The sequence below is a fragment of the Cornus florida genome, unplaced genomic scaffold (assembly GCF_030987335.1).
Source record: "Cornus florida cultivar Cherokee Brave unplaced genomic scaffold, ASM3098733v1 CherokeeBrave_3.0.0_Hap2_Chr06, whole genome shotgun sequence".
Taxonomy (NCBI): Eukaryota; Viridiplantae; Streptophyta; class Magnoliopsida; order Cornales; family Cornaceae; genus Cornus; species Cornus florida.
In genome coordinates, this window is record NW_026775576.1 from 104,683,887 (window position 1) to 104,703,574 (window position 19,688).

The 19,688-nt window shown below is 35.3% G+C and overlaps 2 protein-coding genes across 2 annotated transcripts; one reads left to right on the top strand and one right to left on the bottom strand.

The window, feature by feature from the left end:
- The first annotated feature begins 3,826 nt into the window (after positions 1 to 3,826).
- LOC132313595 (leucine-rich repeat receptor-like tyrosine-protein kinase PXC3) lies at positions 3,827 to 7,654 on the top strand. The gene is made up of 2 exons (XM_059812431.1): positions 3,827 to 6,964; positions 7,073 to 7,654. The coding sequence occupies exons 1-2, from the start codon at positions 4,618 to 4,620 to the stop codon at positions 7,396 to 7,398; spliced, it is 2,673 nt and encodes an 890-aa protein (XP_059668414.1). The 5' UTR covers positions 3,827 to 4,617; the 3' UTR covers positions 7,399 to 7,654.
- Positions 7,655 to 9,219: 1,565 nt separating this feature from the next.
- LOC132313596 (uncharacterized) lies at positions 9,220 to 18,113 on the bottom strand. The gene is made up of 3 exons (XM_059812432.1): positions 17,991 to 18,113; positions 9,685 to 9,782; positions 9,220 to 9,608 (listed from the first exon to the last, which is right to left on the bottom strand). Exons 1-3 carry the CDS (start codon positions 17,996 to 17,998, stop codon positions 9,460 to 9,462), a joined length of 255 nt encoding a protein of 84 aa, XP_059668415.1. The 5' UTR covers positions 17,999 to 18,113; the 3' UTR covers positions 9,220 to 9,459.
- Between the last annotated feature and the right edge of the window lie 1,575 nt (positions 18,114 to 19,688).

Below are 19,688 nucleotides of genomic sequence, written 5' to 3' on the forward strand. Positions count from 1 at the left end.
TCAAGTACTTAATCATGGTAGAACAGCACTACCATGGCATCTTCCACTATGGTTATACTCTATTGTCATACTCAATCCTCGATTCCTGCTAAATTTTCGCCTTAATCTACGTTAATACTTAATTAATTCTTTATAAAACTCATGATTATGTGAAAAGTTAACCTGAAAGTAATATATGACCAAAAAAAAAAACTAAGAGCAATGATCACAATTATTATTTATACTAGTTTTAAATTTTAAGATTGGTTTTGATTTCACATTTGAACAATAATTAATTACAGTTGTCTGAATTTACCAAAGTCTAAAAGTGGCATCTATGTGCTCTTTTTAAACAAAAGTTAATGTTTGAGTGAAGATTTTTGAAGCGGGAATGTGAATGTTGTGACCTCTTTTTAATCTTTGTGGTTTTGTACAATATATATATATATATATATATAGTGGTTGGTCATCCTACTGCCATACAGGCATGTCCTCCTCTTGTCCCTACATGTCTGGAGGTGCCAAAACCTCTTCTCACCCATCACTGCAGGGCCCCACAATCCCCCCTTCTCCATGTCTGTGGCTCCCACACACCATATGGAATCATTCATCTCAGGCTCTCCGCTGCTTTCTCACTAGTTTTAGTTGTTTTTTGAGTTCTTTCAATAATTCACAAAGTAACAAAAGCACAGTTGGGAAATAATTGTACTCTACTTCTTGGTCTGATTTTGCCAAAAAGCAATGTTATTACTTTGAAAATCAAATTCAAGGAAGGGAAATAATGTGTGTGTGTGTATATATATTTAAAGTGCCTGCATTATCAATCATTAGTGCAGTGTTGGCAATGTAAAATGTTATCACCTTGTCATAAAGACATTTTCATCCTCTAAGCTAGAAGAGTGCCCTCGACATTCTGCTGTATCCTAATTTGTATTTGGTTAAAACTAGTTTGACATCTTGAAGAATTGTTATTTTTTTTCTTTTTTCTTTTTTTTTTTTTTTTGGGGAAAAAACCTCCCACACCCCACTCACACACTCATTTTAGGTAATAAAGAGTTCGATTATTAAGAATTTTTTTTTTCCCTAGATGTATGTCCTCTCTTTTTTAAAAAGGAGGTAAAAAGTCCGATTATTAAGAAAAATAATTCTCTGCAACTCTAATACTTCATTATTTGTATCATCAATCAATTATATCATGTTATATAAGTAAAAGTGTTATATTTTAGTGATTACCGGTACGTGTCAATATCTAATCATATTATGTCACTAACACAACCGATGTAATTAATTTTTTTTTAATTTACTGTTAGGTGTAATACTGCCAATGTGCGCATGGCATGTTTAAACTTTCTTAATAAATAAACTACTTATTCAAGTAAGAAACCACTTCCTAATAAGTTTTGTACCTTTGTCTTTAAAAGTGAACCCTAGTCTTATCTCATTATGTTCAAGTTCTATCATCTTTCATAATGAATAAAATAAAATAAAAAGTTAAGGCTTCAGTACTCTTGACCTCCCTCTAATGCAGAGTAAGTAGAAAATTGATCACAATTTATTATCATCTCAATGTTAGTAATTGTATTACAACTACTAAAGATGTCCCCTTAAAACTATATATTTAATGAAAAGAATAAGAAACAGGGAACAATTAAAGGACAAAGAGTGCTTCCCAAAGTGAACTTTCAAAAAAATAATGGAGAATCTATAGGCTGACACCATAACTGTAGTTAGAAATTTGGATGGCCCAACCACTACTAGGCCAAGACCATGAACACTGTCATCTGTTGTAGTATATCTAATGCCTGTTATGGGACAGACCTGTCATATTGACATTGTACTTAACAAAATATATTACCAAATATATATTTTTACATATGATATTTGTTCTCTCAATTCAAGAGATTTCCTTTTCCAATAGGTGCTCATGACCCAATAACCTATGAAATATATGCATATTCTTGCATGGAGCATAAGCATATGGTTGTGGAAGGAAGCTCTTAAAACTAGACCATCCAACTCCCTGTCAAAAACAGTCAAATAAGAGACCTATCACCTATTAGTATCACATATGTGGAAGCACAACCATATGCTTATGCTCCATGCAAGAATATGCATATATTTCATAGGTTATTCGGTCATGAGCACCGATTGGAAAAGGAAATCTCTTGAATATGCAATGGTTGCTTGCTTAACTATCAGTCTCTGGGCCTGTCTATTTCACATTTTAATAAAAGAATTGGTAGTAGGTGTGTGCTTTAATGAATGTCATTCTTTGGACTCTGTCTAGTCAATTAAATTTTTTTTTAAAAATGATGACATGGAAAGAGGTCAGTAGCAATAAAAAATCACTAATATTTGCAGGTCTATCCCTGTCCTTTGGTTTGATTATGTTTGTGTAGTGCTTTTCAATTTAATATTTCTTGTTATTTCACAAGATACCTCAAAATTTTAACTATTATAAGTAAGCCCTCATTTTAGTTTCATGCATGATGGAAGTCTCCGATAAAGGACATCCTATTGTGATGAGTCATGACCGTAAAATTAGTTCATGCCTGGTGTGGGGGAATTTCATTTCATTTTGATTACAACTCCAAACACTTTTGAGGTCAGATTAAGAGGTTGTTTTTGATTGAAGACTATTACTATAATAATATAAATCAATAATATAGCATAACATAGGGGCATCAGTGCAAAGCTAAAAAGATGAGATCTACCTGGATGTAGGTAACCATTCAATTGATGCAAAGACCAGTTGAACGAACCTAAAAGGGAAAAATCCACCAGACTCTGCTTTTCAACAACCTTGATTTGGTCATTTTAGCTGACACAAAGATCACAAGCAGTCCGAGAAATTTTTTTTTTTTTTTCAGATTTCTAATACACTAATTAGTCAGGGAAGTTGAGGATTTGTTATCAGTATTAATTGTCCTTGTAAGATTGAAAGGTCTATTGAGAATGACGCAGCTCATGTACAACAGATAGTAGTAGTCCACAGGGAGGGAATCCTAGGTTTTTGCATAGATAGATTTATTTCCTTCTGCCATCTTTTATTAATAACATTACTGCAGGGTCCAAACATGGTTTTATATTTGAAATTTGATCTTTTCAAAGACATGTTTGGACATAAGGAAACTATTTATAGATTTTCACCCTAAAAATAAGGGAAATAAAAATATTCATTGGTAATTAAGAATGCACACACAATTAATTATCCCTAAGAACTTGAATTTTAACTTTGGCACAATAAGCAAGGTTGTTTCATTGGACACTAAAGGTTACACCATAAAGAAGTCTTTCTCCAAACTCCGTAATGACGTGAGTTTCGTGTACTAAGTTAGCTCTTTCTCAAGAGTGAATTTATAGTCATTTTACAAAATTAATGTAAATATGAATTTTTTTGGCTATTCTTAAAATTATTTGGTCATTTTTTACAATTGAGATAATGGTTTAGAGTTGAAATTTACATCATTCTGACTGATTTATATGAGTAAAGATTAACACCATCCCCATATTATTAATATTCATAACATCATCAGCCCATACATATATATATATATATATATATATATATATATATATATAGAATTAGTCAAATTTGACTGTCAGACTCCGTGTAAGGTCAAAATCCCAAAAACGAAAAAGTTCAATTTTTATTTATTTTTAAATAATACCTCAACTATAATCCTAAATTTTTTACATATGAATTTTCTCCAAACAAATCAAGTTTTATCAGAATTACTGGGAATATTCAATAATTTTCAAAACACAGCGCTAAAATACAATTTTTAGCAATTGTATTGGAAAGATAAAACTGTGAATTCATGAATTATATCCCAGAAGGTATGGCACTTGCAGTCTGAAACACTAGACATACATTTTCATTGACTCCTGACTGCTCGTTGCTCGTGACACTACTTAGAAGGATTTTCTTCCCAATTCTTTTCAGAACCGCAACACCCTCTGTGCCTAACCAAAACTCTTCCTTTCTCTCTCTAAAACACTCATTTTTTTTTCTCTCTCTCTCTCTCTCTCTCTCTCTCTCTCTCTAAGACAGAGAAAAACACCTGGTCCGTGAAAACAGTACCTAAACACTGTACTATCCTTTGTTCATCAACTCCATAACGTTTGCAGAAGTTACTGTTCTTTTTCTTCTGCAACCCACGTTCTAGCTTGGCTTTTCTCTCGTGGTCTGTGATACAAAGAGGATTGGTGTTCTGATTACAACCCATGTTCTGTGATATAGTCCCCTTTTTTCAGTTTTTTTGTTTGCTCGGGTTTGTTTGGTTCTGCAAACTGTTCTTTCAATTTGGATCTTTGGGTTTTTAACCCTTGAAGGGTACAGGGTTTGTGTCCTATGAATTGCTTCGATTTCAAGAAATCTGAAGAGGGTCATCTTCAGATATTGAAAAACTATCTGGGTTTTTGAAGTTCAAGGCATTTCTTGGTGTGAATAAACCAGAAAGAATCTCCGAATCCCCATAAATGTTTAGAGCACAAGCACAGACACTGTTTGTTTTGAGGCGAATGTGAAGAAAATTTGATCTTGCATTGTCTGGGTTTAATGGGTTCTTGTTTGCTCTTTTTGGGGGTTTGAGATATAAACAGCGTTCTTTCTTTCACTGAAGACAAACCCTAATAATGGCATGCTCATACTTGTTCACCATTTTGCTAGTTGGGTTTCTATCAAGGTCTCAGCTTGTGATTGCTCAGCCCCTCCATGATCAGACCACATTGTTAGCAATTAGCAAAGAGCTTGGCCTATCTATGTGGGGTCTCAACAACACAAGTTACTGCTCTTGGCCTGGCGTTAAATGTGGCTCCAACAATTCTCTAGTCGAAAGGCTTGATCTTTCTCGTCATGCGCTTCAAGGTAATGTCACTCTAGTTTCTGAGCTCAAAGCATTAAAATGGCTTGACCTTTCATTTAATAACTTCCATGGATCAATTCCTCCAGCTTTTGGGAATTTATCTGAGCTTGAGTTTCTTGATTTGTCTTCAAATAAGTTTGGAAGCTCGATTCCAATCGAGTTGGGTAGGCTCAAAAACCTCAAATCATTGAACCTTTCCAATAACTTGCTCACAGGACCAGTACCTGATGAGCTCGAGGGCCTAAAGAATTTACAAAATTTCCAAATATTTACAAATAGATTGAATGGTTCTATCCCAATTTGGGTTGGAAACTTGACCAAACTGAGACTTTTTACAGCCTATGAGAATGAATTAGGTGGTGAAATTCCAGATAATCTAGGTTCGTTTTCAGAGCTTGAAGTGTTGAACCTTCACTCGAATCAGCTCGAGGGGTCTTTACCTGAAAGCATTTTTGCTTCGGGGAAGTTAATTTTTTTGGTTTTGACCCAGAACGAATTGAGTGGCAATCTTACCGAATTGGTTGGAAATTGCAAAGGCCTTTCTAGTATTAGAATTGGGAACAATAAGTTCACAGGAAGCATTCCCAAGGCAATTGGAAATGTTAGTAGCCTTACATACTTTGAAGCAGACAACAACTATCTCTCTGGCGAGATTGTCCCCGAGTTTGCTCAATGCTCTAATCTTACTCTCTTAAATTTAGCCTCAAATGGGTTTACTGGGACTATCCCTCCAGAGCTTGGACGGCTCACGAATCTGCAGGAATTGATTGTTTCTGGTAATAGTCTGTTTGGAGAGATTCCAACATCGATTCTTAGGTCCAAGAATCTTAACAAGCTTGATTTAAGCAACAACAGATTCAATGGCACAATACCAGAAGATTTGTGCAATACATCAAGATTGCAGTACTTGTTATTGGGTCAAAATTCAATTAGAGGGGTGATACCTCATGACATTGGGAACTGCATAAAATTGCTTGAATTGCAAATGGGCAGTAACTATCTGACTGGAAGTATCCCTCCAGAGATTGGTCACATCAAGAATTTGCAGATAGCACTGAATTTAAGCTTCAATCATCTTCATGGACCGTTGCCCCCCGAACTGGGGAGACTCGACAAGCTTGTTTCTTTGGATGTCTCCAATAATCAGCTCTCTGGAACAATCCCATCTGCACTTAAGGGTATGCTAAGTTTGATAGAGGTTAATTTCTCAAATAATCTACTCACTGGTCCAATACCCACCTTTGTGCCGTTCCAAAAGAGTCCAAATTCAAGCTTTTTTGGGAATAGAAAGCTCTGTGGAGAACCATTGAATGCATCTTGTGGAAATTCCAATGGCACTGATCATGACAATTACCATCACAGGGTTTCTTACAGGATCATATTAGCTGTAATTGGTTCTGGTTTAGCAGTTTTTGTATCTGTAACAGTTGTTGTTCTGCTGTTTATGATGAGGGAGAGACAAGAAAAAGCTGCCGCATCTGCAGGAGTTCCTGAGAGTGGGACTAATAACAACCGGCCGTTGATAGTAGAGGGGAATGTCTTTGTTGAAAATCTTAGACAAGCAATAGATTTTGATGCTGTTGTCAAAGCAACTCTGAAGGATTCCAATAAACTTAGCACTGGGACTTTCAGCACTGTCTACAAGGCAGTTATGCCATCTGGGTTGATTTTATCAGTGAAGAGACTGAAGTCCATGGACAGAACAATAAGTCATCACCAGAATAAAATGATTAGAGAGCTCGAAAAGCTGAGTAAGCTCTGTCATGATAATTTGATGAGTCCTATTGGCTTTGTAATCTATGAAGATGTTGCTCTTTTGCTTCATCAGTACTTACCCAACGGGACATTGGGTCAGTTCCTTCATGAGTCTACCAAGCTACCAGAATACAAGCCTGACTGGCCAACGAGGCTTGCCATTGCAGTTGGAGTGGCAGAAGGGTTGGCTTTCCTTCATCATGTGGCCATTATCCACCTCGATATCTCTTCTGGCAATGTACTTCTAGATGCCAATTTCAAGCCTTTGGTTGGGGAAGTCGAGATATCAAAGCTGTTGGACCCATCGAGAGGTACTGCAAGTATCAGTGCTGTTGCTGGCTCATTTGGTTACATACCTCCAGGTGATCTATCTTCATCAGGCTGTTTTTTTATTGATTTTTTATAATTTTCCTTACAATCTATGTTAATAACTACATTTACTTTCTTATCGTGGATTGTTTTCTTAACAGAATATGCATATACAATGCAAGTTACAGCACCAGGAAATGTTTATAGCTATGGGGTGGTTTTGCTCGAGATCCTTACAACCCGATTGCCAGTTGAAGAGGAATTTGGTGAAGGGATTGATTTGGTGAAATGGGTTCATAGTGCACCGGCAAGAGGGGAAACCCCGGAGCAGATTCTGGATGCAAGGCTTAGCACAGTCTCCTTTGCTTGGAGGAAAGAAATGCTTTCCGCTTTAAAGGTGGCATTACTCTGCACCGACACCACACCAGCAAAACGACCCAAAATGAAAAAGGTGGTGGAAATGCTTCAAGAAATTACACAAAACTAGTGGGGGAGATCAACTTCATTCAAGTGCTTCAAATTTCTCAATCCAGATGGTTATGAATCCAGTATTCAGGATGTACGAGGGGGTCATTTTATAGAGTATTCAACTGATTGTCAGTAAAAAATGTGAGTCACAAAAGAAGGTACGTGACAAGAGTACGTTGTTCATGTTGGATTGGTTGGTTTATGGGTCAGATTATCCACTCCATGCTTTGTATCACAGGGTTCAAGAGAAATGACATCTTGTAATATTTTTTTGAGTTGGTAACAGAATTGGGGGGGGGGGGGGGGGGGGGGGGGGGGGTGGGGGTGGGGGGTGGTTCTCCAATAAGGATTACCACCGACTATCTGTTGTTACATATAAGGTCTACAACTGTATGATTGAATTTTTCTGGCTTCTAGATATGATGTATATGGCGAGAGATGCGTGTGTCTCAGCTAGTCGTCATATATATACTTCTATGAAGCGCCAGGCTTATGAATATAGCAGTGGCATGTAGTTACCAGTTTTCTAGATTATCTGGTGAAGTCTATTTAAGTTTCCTTTGCATTTCGTGTTATAAACTTGCATGACACACTTTATTTATTCTTATTCCGACAAGTTCAGTTTACATTGAAAATGAAGGAACAACGAACTTGGAATCTTATAATTTTTGGGGTTGGATTGGTGGCGGTAGCATTTTCCACTTGGTTGCTATGAGAATTTGTGTGTTGTGTGCGTGTGTAATTCTTCAGTTGTGAGATTGTTTGAACCGGTATTATGGAATTCTTCATCATTCAATCCTTGAACTTTCGGTTTTGAGAATTCTTATACTATGAAATGCGATTACAGCCAGTGAAGCATATGATTGAATACGACGAGGTTGTCGCGCCAAAATTTTGCAACTTAAAATTTAGAGATAAAAGATTGTAAATGCCTTGAGATCACGCAAGGATGTCATGCAAGAGTTCAAATTAGGCCTCATATGGGAACGGACTCGAACCATTTTGCACCCGGGCCGGATGGAATGCAGCATTTACGTCTTATAATATGGAAAATTTTAAGCAGCAAGTCTTCAAAATTATAGGCATGATCCAAACATAACATGTATATGATTGATGAGTAATGGAATGATAGATTCAACTTGTTCCAGGCAGGAAGAATAATAATGACGAAAGATGGCAAGCATGATCGTGTTCCTACCACATAGATGTAAAGAGCAAACGTGTATGGCCGGCCAGTCTTCAACCAAATTCAAATTTAAAGAAATATTTTGCACCTAGAGCGAAAACCTGGTTGTAGTAGTTGCAGATTTAAGTTAAAAGAAGAAGAAAATTGAAGGATTAAGTTGAACAGAAGATGTATATTTATGTGACCCCAATTTTAAAGATTAACTGGACAACTCTTGGTGATCAATATACATCCAGTTGAAGTTAACACACAGCTGTGAATTAAAGCTTGTATCCCAAAATTTTCAGGAGTGCAAAAATTAATCCAAGGGATTTCTTTTCTGCATGATGGAGGAGACACTATTATATACGCTTTTACCCCAAATGTGAGGAAAGACTTTTATATCCACTGTGAGTGCAAAGCACAGGAGATCAATCCATCAGATCACAAAAAGAAATGAGGGTGGGTTGCTTATAATCTTCAGGACTATGCCTCACCTGTTCTAAAAGATTTTGTAGAGTTGACAGGTGTGAATATGAAATTGAGAACTTGCCTCCTATATAATCTTGGGACTCTTCGTTGTCAATAACTCGTCCATTTTGGTGCAAATGAGTAGATTAATTTGATTTGTAAACATATGGATATAGAATTAATATTCAAAATAAATCATGTATATGAGAGGAACCTTGAGCATTAACATTTCACGATTGCTCCATCAACATTTATTATTTAACAAGTATGCAGCAAATCAAGCAGCAATTCATGTCCAAAAACGAGAATGCAAATAAACGGTACAAAACCATCTCAATCCCTTTGACAAGTGTATCTATGCCAATCATTGTTTGGAACTAAAGAAGCTATATTTAAGGAGAGTAAGCAAAACAAGTTGACAGACCACCGGCTAGCAACAGACATTCAAGCTTCAGTGCTGGACTTGACGATGAAATTCTGGCGACTGATGGGGTTCATGACCACCGGGGGACCTGCAGTGCGAGGCCATGCCTGGAACTTCTTGTCAGTTTCTTCCCACCATTCCTTGCTTGAAACAGTTCTTGGGGTATTACCTGATCTCAAAGCAAGTGACGGTGTTAAAAATGCTAAAAAGCCACTGAATGATCAGTAATAAAACAAAGTACTTGCCTCCAAATATTTTTTTGTCAGCAATAAAATGATCGCATGCATAGGCAAGTGCAAATGATCCCACTACAGCTGATATTATCTTGGCTGCCATGTTCAAACTGCAAAGACCAAGAACGTAATTTGACGTCATAAAAGAGGGGGGAGGGGAGAAATATCGCAAAGGAAATGTTGATCTACAGAAGAACCCTGACCCTCAAAGGGTGGAAATGCACTATAATCTAATAGACCATATAACTCAGCTACTCAAAAAAGTCAAAATATCAACATAAGGTGTGCAGCATATATATTAGTACCAAAATAGACATCTAGATTACAGCCTGTAGAACCATATACACAAGATAAACAAAGCAATTACAAGAGGAAAGTCAGATCTGATTGGAAGTATCTACAGATGTCCGGAATAAAATATGGTAAAGCAAACTTCCTAGGCACTACTGTGTCACATGGACTCTCTTATTCCCTTACCTATGTCCACACAATATGACATAGGCAAGGGTATGGATATGTGTCCGAATAATACAATGCAAGCACAAGTTCCTAGATTTATTAAGATATAGAACAACATATAAGTCATCTGGTTAGCATATCCTCCATTCTTTGAGTTTCCAACAAGTATTCCAATAATTACAAATCCAATTTGACCTATGGACGATGGGCGTACCCAAATCAGAAGCCTGCATCCTTTGTTCTTGAAGATGGAAGAAGAAGAAAAGCTCAAATGTAACAAAGGATTACCAACTTCCGAGAAAAATGAAATTTCTCTTTTTTCACCATATCCTTTTAATTTCTATTATTATCAAGGTACATATATATTACATTTTTAGTGTGCAAGACACGTCCATGTGCACATCCAAGTTTTGTACGCATTTTAAGCAGAGTCCACAAATCCTAAGATTTGAAATTTAGGCAGGTCTGGCATTTAAACACATACTAGTACCCGAAATATGTAACCGAGGCCAGGTAACACAAATAAAGTCACTACTCACATAATTACAAAAATTATAAACAAACATGTGACTGCAGCAGCGCTTGATACCAGGGGAGCTTCTGTCATCTTATCATGTGTAAATTTTTTTTTTTGGTGAAACATATTATCGGGTGTATTCTTGTACCAAAAACATGTAACATAAAACAGAAAGGGGAGCTAAATACCAAATTACATTCCCTGATAGGGCGATAGTCCCTTGTCATCACTTATCACTATCATTTCACATAGGATTCAAATTCATACTTCATGCAAACTTTCACATTTTCAAGCAACACTTAGAACACATCAATTTTTTAATTTTAGGATAAGAGAAAGCAATTACAAGTTCTCAATGCTTTCTTTTAAGTCAATTAGGCTTGTTTGTTTCAGTTTTAACAATTTCATACTTTCTGAAAACAGAAAATTAGAAAACTGTAAAAGAAATCTATTTGATTGTTTTCGTTAAAACTCAACTAAAAAAAAATGCCTATTTTCAGGAAACAGCCTTTTATAGTTCTTTGTAGACAGTTTTAGCTTTGTGAGTTCTTGAGGACTGTTTTAGAAAATTGTACCAAGCAGACCCTTAGTTTTTTTTCAGGTTTTTCTTCTCCTTGTAATATTTATGTTAATTCTACATATTCTTCTACATCCAAAATAACCAACAAAATACTGTATTTTGCAATATTACATTAATCTAACCCAAATCTGCAAGTAAGTGACTAACAAATATGAAATAAACAAATATCCTTGCACCTTTTTTTAGGCAATTTAGAATTAATTAAAAAGAACAAAATAATACAAAAAACAGCAGGGAGTCCCAGAACAGGAACAGTCAAATGCCAAACAAGGCATAACAGAGCAAAAATACAAGGAAGAAGTATCCTTGCACTTACTTTTTCATAATAAACAATCACTAAATTTAATATCTCATTTTCTCCATATCAATTACTAGTACATAATTTTTCTAGTTTTTCTTCAACTAATCCAATATTTGCATGTGTCTTGTCTAGTATGAATGAAATAGGATCAAATTAGAGTAAAACCACCTCGCGTGATCCAATAAAAATCAGTTTTAGGAATTTGGATTTGTAATTTTAGGAATATTTATTACTCAGTACATGGTATTAAAGCACCACCACCTCGTGTCTACTATTACATAATTTTTCTAGAAACAAAATATTTATTACTCAGTACATGGTAGGAAATACAGTTTTAGGAATTTGGATTCGTAAGATCCAATAAAATTGTTGAGAAGGATGTGCAGCAAGACAAGAAAGAATTGAATTAGATGGTTGAAGTAGCACCAATTTGAGATGAAATGAGAAAAAATCAATTCAGATAGTTTGGACATGTGGAAAGAAGACCTTAAGTGCGTCATACAGTCCACATTAGGGGTAATGCTAGCGAAAGGAGAAGACCAAAGTTAACGTGGATAGAATTAGTGCTATAACCTTAGAGTGGAATGGAAGAATAGTATTTGTAACCAACCCCAGATAGTTGGGAAAACACTTACTTTGTTCTTGCTGAACGACCCAATAAAATGTTAAAGATTTTTGGTGCAACAAAAGAGAACACTAATATAGCCCCATACCACTCGAAATCATGGAAAAACAACCATTACAAATACATCAGAATCCAGATATATTAGTAGGGAGACACAAAAATTACATGGCTTCTATTTATTCTATTTAGACAAGTAGGATTTGGAGCCTACAGTGACGAAATCTATAAGAGGGTCAAGGAAAATCAGACTTAGAGAGCTAAATATCTGAACTGGTTCAATTTCAAGGAGGAATCCAGTTAATACTTACTGCAACTAAGGTTTAGTTAGTCTTGGATTTTATTTGTGTTTACTTTACGCTAATTTGCCACTGGTTCAATTTTATATACATTTCTTATGTTGTTACTTTTTTATCTTTTGGGAGTTAAGGTGTTCTCATTATTTTAAAACTTTGTAGAGATCAGTCTTAGTAGAGAGACATATGTGTGTTATTTTGAGTCAAGTCTTGTTGGGTTTTTATATGCATGCTTTAGCAGGTATAGATGTTTTTTATAAGTCAAAATCCAAATTTCTACCTTTGGAGTCATGGTCATAGTCAGAGTTGGAGATGTTCAACTCCCTTGGGATTGTGCAGTGCAGTTCTAGTATACAATTCTTCTTCTTAGTTTTCTTCACTTCTTCTTTTCTCATCTCTTATGTTATTCTTCACTTGTATAAGCTCGAAACCAGGCCTTAATAATTACTCTTTCCAGGCCTTTAAACCTTACTTTCATAAAGCTAATCCTCACATAACTGCAGTTCTACTATACAATTCTTCTTCTTAGTTTTCTTCACTTCTTCTTTCCTCAACTCTTATGTTATTCTTCACTTGTATAAGCTAGCAACCAGGCCTTAATAATTACTCTTTCCCAGCCTTAAAACCTCACTTTCATAAATCTAATCCACATCTAACAAAGGTTAACTACAAACCTTAATCTACAAAAAAACCTATGTTACTATTCATGTTTACTGTTAACAGCCCCATAATTGCCATTGGTTTCATCAAATTCTTCAATCTGAAAGCCTACTCTTTGCAACCATAAAACACTAGGTACCCTATAAGCCTTCTCCCCATTACTCAATACCACTGTAGAAAAGTTGCTACCTAAAACTACCAGCAACAAATTCCCCTGACTTTCCAGTGGCCAAGCACCTTAAAAAATTAGTAGATTCAATCACTTCAGATTTATGAAGCCAACAGCGACCTAAAATCAACAAGACTACCATAACCTACTCCTATCGACCATTGTACCCTAGGTAGCACTAATTCTTTGTTTCTAACTCTTTCCTTACATCATTATGGTTTGTGGAAGAGTGGCGCCCAGTACTTATTCTACATCACAAAACCAGATCAGAGAATCTTGTAACAGATAGTCTCCACAAGAGTTGTAATTTTTTGTAGTACATCAAGCCTACAAAGTCACAGATCAGTAGCCATTTTCTTAATTAATACATCATCTAAGACCTTTGCAATGTTCCCAGTCTTTCGTGTGTCTCTGTGTTGGGTAACATTGTAGGAATGCGACTAAGACTCACACTTGCCTTGCCATCTTTCCCAGCGGGAGATAATTCACCTCCTCAATCAGTGAGAGTGCTTCCACAAACCAACAACAATCCCGATTGTAGGAATGCGACTAAGACTCACACTTGACTTACCATCTTTCCCAGCGGGAGATAATTCACCTCCTCAATCAGTGAGAGTGCTTCCACAAGCCATCAACAATCCCCTATCCCTCCCCAAACACACCCCACGCACCAACTTTCCTTGGGGGTTGAGGGAGGGAAGAAACCGAAAGAAAGTAAAACAAAATAATTCCATTCAAATATCCTAAAAAAGCACTCTTTTATGAATATCACTCTCTACAGAATGACTGAGTTCTACTTAACACAAGCCATTCAACTATAACCGTATGGCAAAGGAAAAGATTTTGTAAATTGTAAGCAGTGAATTGTTGAATAGGATTTTGTAAGCGGTAATTTGTAAATTGTAAGCGGTGAATTGTTGAATAGGATTTTGTGAAGAATCTTGGGCGTTTTTTTTCTTCTTTTTTTCCTCCCTCATTCATTTATGTTCAGAAAGACTAATAAACTTAGGTCCTTAATTGATAGGAGTCTTTTGTTGTCGAGTTGGTTGTTTGGTTCAGCTGTAAATCGAGCGCCACTCGCACGAGTTCAAGCCCCAGAGCAGCCACAATATCATAGCAATTAGACAACATCATAGCTAGTGTGCTCTGGATAGGTTGTATTAATATGGGAACTTTCGGACATACACACAATCGGAAAGTCAAGAATTTTCTTGAAAAGTATACGTTTTCAAGTCACAAAGTACAGATCTATTGATTGACCACTAGAGATAAGACTGATAAAGAAATAGTCTGATCTCTTAATTCAATTCTTCATTCTTGAAATTAATAAAAATCAGGGGGTAGCCTACACCTAAAAGGTGTACATCTATACATATCTATGCACACATATTTATACATCATATACCCAAAAATGAGAAGCTTAAGTACCAGTAACAGAAAAAAGACACTTAAATTGGAGATCTATTGATTAATGAAGAAAATTCAACTGCCAAGAAACTAAATCCAGAGAACAGAAAAACAAAAGGCAGATCCAAGTAATCACACACAATAACAAACAGATGAGTAGACAACAACGAATCTTGTACAAGTCCATAAGTTGAAAAGAAAAGAATCAATCAAATTCCATTCGAACAGTAACGGATTGGTGATCGTGCTGTCGATATAGATCTACAAATATATATACATGTACAGATACAGAAAGAGAGTAAAATACTGAATACGTACCAACGGCAGATCTCCAAACTGAGCAGAAATGTTGGTTGATTTTGGTTTGTCATTTAATCGGTCAATTAGGGTTAACGGTGGTGAGGATGATGGTGAGTGTATGGAGAGAGGACTGGTTTCCAGTTAGCATTAAAATATAGTAATAATATACACTCTTATTGTGTATAAAATTACAGAGCCTTCAGAGCCCAGCGGTCAACCCAATTACCTATTTTTACTACCCAGTCTTGGGCCCAATCCATTTGATTTACCTCCTTAGTTTGATGTAGAGTCTTAATTTTTTGTTTTAGTTCGCTGGCCCACTAATATTCCATTTTTTTTTTCCATATATAGTTATATTACATCTCTAATTAGTGATATTGTAAGTAGTGTTATAATTATATAAATTCTATAAAAACTATATACTTTCCGTAAAAGAAAAAAAAAAGAAAAACTGTAATAGTATAAGTAATATAGAAGTATTGTACTAATGTTCAATTACTTGGTAATATTGGGCTTTTGAAGTACATAATTAACATAGTTGAAGGATATATTTATAACAATATAATTAGGGATAATTCTATAAAAATGGAGTTTTGAGGGTCAAAGAACAAAAGAATGAAGTCAAAATCAAATTTTCCAAATTAATGGAATTTTATGAAAGTCTGACGTGGACATGGAAAATTACTATACATTATCTTTTTATTCCCAAAATACCCTTCTATAGTTGTTATGAAATTATGCTACTACCCCTCTCATATCTAAAGAGAGAAACCCATCTATGTCAATCCTCTCAAACTTTCCTTCTCGGGCAACTCCTCCTTTCTTAAACTTCCGAAACACACTGTCAAAATCACCGACGTCGCCAAGTCCAACCAAACCCTAGAAATTGAGAGATATTTGTTATTATTATTATTTTTTTTAAAAAGTTAGATATTTGCTACTTTGATACTGTAAACCTTCCAGGAAAATGGAGAAAGGAGGAGTTCTCATTTGTGAATATTCCAATTTTTATGGTATGACTTGGATTTCATAGACCCACTTGAAGATTTCTTGTGGATCCACAAGCATTTGCATCAACCTTTTGTATTGCCGAGCCGTGGATCGACCATTACAGAGGATTGTGTTGGTTTTTTAATGATGTTTCGTGTTGAGTTTTTAAATCTCAACTTGGATCTTGATTTTTCTTTTGTATGATATGGATTTTGGGTTTAAATCGGGTTCGGAGGAAAAGATGTTTTGGAGGGACCGTGAGAGGAAGAACAAAGATTTGCAGTTTTTTTTTTTTTTTTTTTTTTTTAAATGGGTTTGTTGGAAAGGTGGATAAAAGAGAGAGATGGCATATAGAATTGTTGGTTGTTCGCTTGGGAAGAAGGGTTGCTATAGATGAGTTTCTCTCTCTAGATATGAGAGAAGGTGTTTTGGGAATAAAAAGATGATGTATAATAAATTTTCATGTCCACGTCAGACTTTTATAAAATTTCATTAATTTGGAAAACTTAATTTTGACTCCAATTTTTTTGTCCTTTGACCCCCAAAACTCCATTTTTATGGAATTATCCTATATAATTATATGGGTATAATTGGGCTTTGAAGCTAATGAGAGCCGAAAGAATGGTAAAAAATAAAAATCCAGTCTAGCCAACCTCCTCAAGGTCCGCGAAAAGATTGGTCATGAAAGGACTGAAGTATAACAAAAAATTGGCTGGGAAGCAGGGCTGGCCCTGAGATTCCAAATATTTTGAGAGGCCCTAGGCAAACTTTCAAATGTGAGGCTCTTGAGTTTCACACGCGCAAAAAAGAATTATAAGAGTGAGAAATTTTAACACGATGTTTTCAAATTCTATAGCTAATATAATTGTGCCCCTGTGCATTGTGCATAAGACAACTAACTAATAAGTATAAATCTATCACCACCAATAAATAATTGTGCGTCTGTGTAGTGTGCTTAAGACAACTAACTAATAACTATAAATTTTTATCAACACCAATAAATAATTGTGCGCATGTGCAATGTGCATAAGACAGCTAACTAATAACAATAAATTTATCAATTAAAGAGTGTGAAATTTTCACAGGCACAAAGTAAAAAATTAAGAGAACAGAAAACTGCAGCTTCTTTTACATTCATTGTTTACATAGCTACTAAAATTTGATTATTACAGATGACAAAAATATGTGGAGATGAGGTGACTATACATATATATAGGAGGCTGAACTTGTAGGACTGAAGAAGTAGTGGGACTTTTAGGTTATATGTGGCATCCACTATCATATATAGTTTTGTCTTTCACTCTTTATATTAACTACACTACACTTTGTGTGTGTTTTTTTTGGGAGCCAATTACCTGCAGTGATTGATTGATCATTGCTACAGAAGACCTGTGCAAATTAATAGAAAAAACCATTAACTTTTGTTTTGTTAAAGCCTGCTCTTGATTTCCATGTGTTTGTACATTCTGATGGCAAGTGCTTTGACGTATTATTAACTGAAATTCTAGCTGAGCCAACTTCAAATAACATCAATAATGGTGGTATGTATCTTCATATAAAAATAAAAAATAAAAAAAACCCCCTTAATTTGGCACTTTTAAGTATGAGCATAATTTAGAGATCGAAAAAGTTAATTATTACCTCAACCCACTAGAAGGGATCCTTAATTTTCGTGGGATTGAATGTGAAAATGGAAAAACAAAAAAGTACCTGCCATAGATTATGGACTCGATCGCCATGAAAGACACATGTAGAAAGGCACACATTTATTAAAATACTAAGAGAACCATAATATATTCATTCAGCTTTTGATAGCCATCACACACACAGTGACACACACACACACACACAAAACCCTAGCTACTTTTCACTATTGGAACAAAGGTAAAGGCCCGAATCAAACGAACCAAAGTTAGAACAAATCAAATGATGAGATGAACGAAAGAAAGAAACATATATAAAAGATCGATTCATGCAAAAGGAGAGAGAAGAGAAGAGAGAGAGAGGATGAACATACCTAGTCATCTGAGGAGGCTGCGCCCTGCGGAGTGTCGAAGCAGATTGTGTCGTCTGAAACTTGTTCCAACTTATTTTTATTTTATTTATTTTTCCATCCCCTATGGGCCTCAAATTTTGAAGTCCTCTAAAATCTGAGGCCCAAGACGACAGCCTTGGTCGGCTTGGGCCAGGGCCGGCCCTGCTGGGAAGTAGAGTTACACTTATTTTTTCCGTGTCTAGGGCTAATATGAGATAATAAAAGATACAGAGTTTTTTTTTTTTCTTCGGTTCAAGAAAGGGCGGTGAGTTGCTACTAAAAAAGAAAAAACAATAAGAAGAAGAAAGAAATATAAGGATAAAATTGTTATTTAATAATAAAAAAGAGAAAATTGTTAGGGTTTATGTTTGGGCCGGCTGATATTAATTTGAAATAGTTTATAACATATTAAAAATTTTAATCAAAAATCATATCACCAAATTAATAATAATATGTATTTTAATATTGTAACAAATTAATAATAATGTGTATTTTAATATTCTGACAAATGAATTAAAATAAATTTTTGAATTTCTCAAAACAAATTTTTGTTACTAAATATGATTCCATTTTTTTCCCCAAAAAGTATTACAATTTACAGCTTCTTACAACAGCCCCATTGATTGTTCAATCTAAAGCCTACCTTTGAAACCCTAAATCTTCTATATGGTCTCTTTATGTACATACAGACAAAAACACATACATTCATGCGTACGAGCACACAATAAGCAATGATAAAACCTAGCACCAATGCCCTAAATTTTGATTACACCGTGTTGCAATGGAACTTCTGATGAACGTTAGTTTGGAAAATTTCCTGAGAAGGAAGATGATAAGTCAATAGAAATGAACCTCACAACCTGCATGAAATAGTAAGAAAAGAAAAATCAATTTTCTGACGCTAAATAGTGAAGATCTAAAGTGAGATGGCGGAGACTCAGAGAGCTCACCTCGATGAACTTTATCTGTGACTTCCGCAGACGTTCCTAGGCTTTTCAAGGAATCATCTCAGAGATGAAACGGCACCGTTTGAATTGCAAAAAATACGACAGCGTTGACGCTGCATTGGGTTTGCAAAATTGATGATGGCCCAACAGAAGCCCAACCAAAATGGACTCTCTCAAGATGGCCCAACAGACATATAAATATATAATTTAGAGTAAAAATTAGGGGTGGAGCTAACCAATTGCCGCCCGAAAATTTTGTCAGAATGAATAAGGTACTTGAGACCATGAGATGGGACGGCATTTAAATTTTAGAGCCTGAATTTTTTTTGACGAGATTTGAACAAATGTTTTAGTAATCCGAAGATCGCGAAAGATTCAAAAAAAACCCAGAATATAATATTAGTTTATAAATTTATATTTAAAATTAGAATATTTTTAATATCATCAATCAAAATTCCCCCGTGTCTTCTTGGGTAACATGTTATGTTTCAACCCTGATGCAAGGGTGCAGGCTTGGTACATTAGAAAAATCAGGATTCATTATATGACATCCTATTATTGCTATAAAGCTTATATTATGCATACATTGCTTGATTTTTGTCAAAGGTAGTGAACGTAACATATATATATATATATATATATATATATATATATATTAATGTTTATTTGTTAGTAGGTTATTAAAATTTGAAATTACTTGAGAAATATGAAAAAATCATAAAACTCACGTAGG